General features: G+C 55.5%; 1 protein-coding gene across 1 annotated transcript in view; it reads right to left on the reverse strand.

Moving 5' to 3' along the window:
* LOC102680868 overlaps window positions 1–1,237 on the reverse strand; it is a 37,896-nt gene that overhangs the window by 7,975 nt on the left and 28,684 nt on the right. Inside the window, exon 2 of the mRNA XM_031514242.1 lies at window positions 1,065–1,233. Coding sequence (XP_031370102.1) covers window positions 1,065–1,233 — 169 coding nt within the window. The remainder of the gene's footprint in view (window positions 1–1,064; window positions 1,234–1,237) is intronic.

A 1,237-nucleotide genomic window follows, 5' to 3' on the forward strand; every position in this document is an offset into this window, starting at 1 on the left:
TACCCCCGATCATCCGTTATCCATTTCACCGAAACTGATTACGATCCGCGTTCCTTTTCAGGTATGCATAACAATTTTCGGCCGAGGTTTTCCACGGCTTCCACGGGGAGGATGAGAAGCGCTGTTCGTATAGAATGCATGACTCGAAGACGCGACGGCCCCGAAGTCCCTTCAGAGGCGTAGTAAGTACCCACCTCAGACGACGGCGTTACGCCGACCTATGCTCCTCTCCTTGTTATTCGCCCCCCTCCGCCCCATCTAAATCTCCGTTGTTTATTGCAAATGGATTCCGCATCATGATGCCCGGGTGGTTACGGGACCCTATTCAAATACCTCGTGTTTCCTCGTCGGAACCGACTCTGCCCCCTCCCTCTCGTCCCTGACTCCGTCCACCCTCACCACGCGCGTACAGGGTTGTTATTGCCCCCGGCGTGATTGTTCCCTTTCTCTCGCTTTCTCTCTCTCTCTCTCTGCCGAGATCTTTCGAATAATTTACTTTGCGGGATATACAGACGCGACGCGGGGCCTCTTTGCCCTCGGCCGCCCTTTCCCCTCCCTCTCGTTCCTTTCCATCCGCCGCGATATCCAACGCGATGATTTTTTTTCCCCCCCTCTCTTCTTTCTTTCTTTCTTTCTTTCTTTCTTTCTTTTTGTTTGGGTAATCGAGGATCGAAGTCAGTCGGGCGGAAGATCAGAAAAATTGAGTGGATCCTAATACGGGAACGCGATTATCCGAATTAGCGGCTTGCCACCGGGTCCTCGCCCTCTTTTCATCGCGGTCGCGCCGCTCCCTTCCCCTCTTCCTCGATGAAAGAAGGGAGGGGGATCGCCCCGATGCTCGCCGCTTTTTCTTAAATTTCGCTCGATACCCATTGTTGCGAGCCCGCCCCCGGCTTATTTTTCTCTCTCCGCGCTTCTTCTCGCGACGGGAGAGGGGAGGAACGACGACGTACGTTATCTTAGCACGTGCGTTCCCCGTAACCGATCCCCTCCCCCGATCCTCGACCGAGAACCCGTCGTAGAATCGAGAATAGAGAAGAGGAAGATTGGCGTGTCCAACTGACCTTGGTAGTTCTGCCAGAAGGCGGATGCTTGGCTGCCGATCAGGTCCAACCCGTATCCCCATGCCGGTTTCTCGGGGGTGGAGGGTTGTTGGGAGGGGCGCGGCACCTGGGCCTCCCTATACTGTTGGGCCTGTTGCTGCTGTTGAAGGGGTTGCTGGGACGACTGTTGCTGC

The sequence above is a fragment of the Apis dorsata genome, unplaced genomic scaffold (assembly GCF_000469605.1).
Source record: "Apis dorsata unplaced genomic scaffold, Apis dorsata 1.3 scaffold_939, whole genome shotgun sequence".
In the NCBI taxonomy this organism is placed as follows: Eukaryota; Metazoa; Arthropoda; class Insecta; order Hymenoptera; family Apidae; genus Apis; species Apis dorsata.